Source organism: Sciurus vulgaris (assembly GCF_902686455.1).
Source record: "Sciurus vulgaris genome assembly, chromosome: 11".
NCBI classification, from domain to species: domain Eukaryota; kingdom Metazoa; phylum Chordata; class Mammalia; order Rodentia; family Sciuridae; genus Sciurus; species Sciurus vulgaris.
The window spans coordinates 24,677,301-24,681,982 of record NC_136472.1 but is presented as its reverse complement, the minus strand read 5'-3'; the positions used below and the strand labels follow the sequence as shown (position 1 = coordinate 24,681,982).

At 34.1% G+C, this 4,682-nt stretch overlaps 1 protein-coding gene across 1 annotated transcript; it reads right to left on the bottom strand.

Moving 5' to 3' along the window:
• Window positions 1–3,104: 3,104 nt before the first annotated feature.
• LOC306638924 (olfactory receptor 4S2) lies at window positions 3,105–4,058 on the bottom strand (the record flags this gene model as incomplete). Its single annotated transcript, XM_079102378.1, has 1 exon — window positions 3,105–4,058. One exon carries the CDS (start codon window positions 4,056–4,058, stop codon window positions 3,105–3,107), a length of 954 nt encoding a protein of 317 aa, XP_078958504.1.
• Between the last annotated feature and the right edge of the window lie 624 nt (window positions 4,059–4,682).

Sequence of the window (4,682 nt, the reverse complement as noted above, 5' to 3'; positions counted from 1 at the left end):
GTGTATTTTAGCTCTTTCAATTAACAACATGTGTTTCTAAAAATACACATTGAATGTAATTATACCACTGACATTTTACTATTAGGCGTTGGTGTAATTAATTCTTAGTACCCTAGTGGTGGTGTATTTCAGTAATTAGAACACTGAAATTTGAAGTTGAACATTATTTTTTTCAAACTTTCAAGTTTACCACTATGACTGTATTTATACCCTCATTTTTCAACATTTTTATTGGTTCATTGCAGTTGTACATAATGATGGGATTTTTCTTATATATTCATACATGCACACAAGATAACAATGAAATTTGGCCAATTTATTCCCACCTTCCCACCTCTTACCCCTGGGTCCCTTCCCTCCACTGATCTCCCTATAACTCAAATTTCTAGAAGATCCACCTGACCCACTTCTTTTCCTTCTTCCTCTTTAGCTTTCACATATGAGAGAAAAGATTAAACCCTTCATCTTTTGAATTTGACTGATATCACTTAACACGATGATCTCTAGGTCCATCCATGTTCCTGCAAATGCTATAATTTCACTTTTCCTTATGGCTGAATAAAATTCCTTTGTGTATGTATACCACATTTTCTTTATTCATTCATCCATTGAGGGATACCTAGGCTGGTTCTATATTTGATATTGTCAGTTGCGCTTCTATAAAGGTATGTATGCAAGTATTGCTGTAGGAAAATGACTTTAATTCTTCAGGATAAATACTGAGGAGTTATACACTCATTTTAAAAATCTTTATAATTGCTCAAAAGGACATTGTTGATAAATGTACAGCATTAAATATTTCCCAATCTGTGTGATGCTCTTAAATTAGAATAAAATCATAGATTAAAAAAATGGATATTACTGGGATACAATTTGTTAATCTTTACATAAAGCAAGCATATAGCACTGAATTTTTTTTTTTTTTTTTTTTTTTTTTTTTTTTGGTACCGGGATTGAACTCTAGCCCTCAACTACTGAGCCACATCCCAGCCCTAATTTGTATTTTATTTAGAGACAGGGTCTCACTGAGTTTCATAGCACTTCACTTTTGCTGAGGCTAACTGAACTCATGATTCTCCTGTCTCAGCCTCCAGAGCCATTGAGATTACAGGCATGAGCCTCTACACCTGGCTTGAAATTTTTATTATAACATTCAAACTATTCAAATTAATATTCTCTTCATACATGGATAGTCTGATCTTGGATTAAGAACTGGGAAAAGTCTGAGTTTCCATGATTTTTTTTTTTTTTTTTTGTAGATGCACAGCTTGCCTTTATTGTATTTGCCTATTTTTATGGAACCCAGTGCCTCACAAGTGCTAGGCAAGCCCTCTGCCACTGAGCTACAGCCCCAGTTCCAGTTTTCACTAATTCTTGTTCACCTTCTTCTGAGGAATCAACAGAAATCCACCTGATTTCTCCAATAGGGACTGACTCAGAAAACTTCATGAACAAGTGTAACTTTATGAAGTGGCTGGTGAAAAATTGAATACTCTTTCATATGTCTTAATACTGGTGTCTGTGAATCAAAAATATGGCATCTACTACCTTCCTTGGACATCAGAAAATCTTAATAATATTATTACTAACAATAATAATAATCAAGTATTTTGTGTAAAGGCATAAAACCAAGAGTACTGTATCAAATGCATGATATTTATTTATTATATAGTTTTGTAAGTTCAACTCAATTTTAGCTCTTTGTTTACTCAACAGCATAACAGGTGGGGAAACATATTCAAAACATGTGTTAGTATCTATCAACTCATAGAATTCTTACATTCTAAGAATATAAAGAATCTTCAAGTTCCAGCTTCCCAAATCTGTTTCCAGACATGTCACAGAAATTAACAGGGAAACTTGTTTAAAATGTAGATTCTTGTAGACATTTAATCTGAGCCTAATTGATAAGAATCTCTTTTGAACAATCCATTTGTGCATGAAAAAGAAATGCTCTCAAGGTATATCATGATGAGTTTGCAAAGCATTGACCTAGTCCTTTCAAATTAAAAAAAAAAAAAAAGGAAATGGAGGCATATAGAGACCCAGTAAATGAAGTCTAAAGTGGAAAATCAACATAAAATTGTATTGTTCAAGCACAATGCCTAAACATGTTTTTAAATTCAGACATCTTATGGAATTTTTTAATCCTTTTTTACCTTTAGTTCTCTAGCTACATCAATACTATATGTTGGTTTTAAGCACTATGGTTCTTTCCGTGAATAATGTTCATACTCCACTCCCAATCATAGACACAAACTCAAGAATAGGCTGTATCATGGATAATAGATTTCAGGAAAATACAATGAATCAGAGATAGAGGTCATTGGTGCTGTACAGTTACTAAAGAAAAATAAATTTCAACATATATCAAATCAAATTTGGAGCAAATATCAATTCAAACAAGAGAGTAATAATTAATTGTCCAGGATGAGAATATTACTGAGATGTTGCAACTGAAAAGGGGACTATTTATTGCAGGATAATCAGCCCAATTTTCTTATTGTTTGGATACAATGAGCACCAGAGTATGAAAAAGATTCTTCCCAAGACCAAGTGATGAAAACAAATCTTCTGTCTTTTCAGCTTGGATGTTAGTTCTTTGACATTCTGCAAACACCTCCCCTCTCAGTCTAGGTCTATTAGGTTAAGTTTTCCCTGTCTTTTGAATACTTTATATAGGAGGACATTAGCGATATGTTGCTTTTTTCTGTATTCTTCAATCCATGCAATATATACATATGAGAGCTTAATATGCACCAATCAAGAAACAGCTTTAAATAATACTTCAGAGCATATTCACATTAAAAAATGACAAAATCATAAAATGAAGAAGAAACTAATGATGCTGAATATGATCATGCTTAGGATTCTTTGTAACAAGAATACCGTATCACACAGATTTCACGACATTACCTGATTACAAAATAAGTATGAAAACAAAGATCATAACTTTCTTCTGTAAAATATGTTATTCTCTCATTTGTTCTTCCCTCAAATTCTTTGAATTTGTTCTGATTGTCTTTACTGTACAGAGGAGTTAACCACAGTGGAGAAAATTTAAGGACATTCATAAGATCATTCCACTAAATTATTACTCCCAACTATTTTCCACTGGTCCAAAACAACTTTTTGCCCCACAGTTTCTTCATAGCATTTTTTACTTCTGCATTTCTCAGTGTGTAAATCAAAGGATTCAACATTGGAGTGATAATGGTGTAAAATACAGCTACCATCTTATCCTCTGAGAAGGTAGTGTCAGGCCTCATGTACATAAAAGTACAGGGACCGAAAAATATGATGACCACTGCAATGTGGGAGCCACAGGTGGACAGAGCTTTGCGTCTTCCTTCTGCAGACTGCTTTCTCAGAGACACCAGAATGACACTGTAGGAGATGAGCAAGATCACAAAGCTTCCCAGAGCAATGGTACCACTGTTGGCTGTCACAACAACACCAACAATATAGGTGTCTGTGCAGGCAAGCTTCAGTATAGGGTGGACATCACAGAAGTAGTGATCAATCTCATTGGGTCCACAGAAGGGTAATTGGACTACCAGAGCCACTTGGATAATGGAGTGTAAGAACCCACCTACCCAGGTCCCCAGCAACATTTTATTGCATCTCTCCCGGTCCATGATGGTCATATAGTGCAGGGGTTTACAGATGGCCACATAACGATCATAGGCCATTACAGTAAGGATGAAGATCTCAGTGCAACCAAAGAAATGCACCCCAAAGAGTTGCAGCATGCACCCTGCATAAGAGATAGTTTTGTTCTTTGCTAACAGGTCAGCAATCATCTTGGGTGCTGTGACTGAAGAATAACAAATGTCTACAAAAGACAAGAAGTTGAGAAAGAAATACATGGGAGATTTGAATAGGTTGCCCATGCACACTGTCAGCATGATGAGAAGGTTTCCCAGAAGAATCACTGTGTAGAAGAAGGAGAACACCACAAAACAGACTTCCTCCACTTCTGGGTTCTGAGAAAGGCCCCAGAAGATGAACTCAGATACATTGTTTATTTTTTCCATGGGATGAGTCCATATGCCCATCTTCCCAAGGGACAAATTACCTGAAGGACACAAGAAAAGGACTATCACCATTTATTTCTAACTCAAAATAAATGAATAATTTTAGTAGTTGATAATAGAAAAACTGGTAGGTAGTCTTGGTTGGCAAACATGCTTAAAATTAAATTGCATCTTTTCCAATTATCTTACTTCTATATAATATTTATTTTTTTCACTTCAGAAAAAGAAACAGTGTCCAGAGAGATAACATAAATCCCCTGAGTCTCACTAGTTATCAGGTATCTTTCTCCTTTGCTAGGTATTAAGGTGTTTCCAAATAAATTTTTTTTACTTAATGATTAATACATATTATTTATACAGAATTATGAGATTCATTTTGGCATACTTGTATTAACATAAAAATGTAATTTGATCAAAATAGTTTTTATTTTGTATAAGGCACTCTAATTTTGAAAGAACATCTGTTTGGGGAAACAGTAATATTTGTATATAAGAAAATGTTCTCTGATCCTACAATATGTACAATCAGAAAAACAAGGAGTTATATGTCATTTATGTATGATTTATCAAAATGCATAAATGCATTCTACTGTCATGTATAACTAATTAGAACAAATAAAAGATCAATAAAAATTTTAAAAAGAA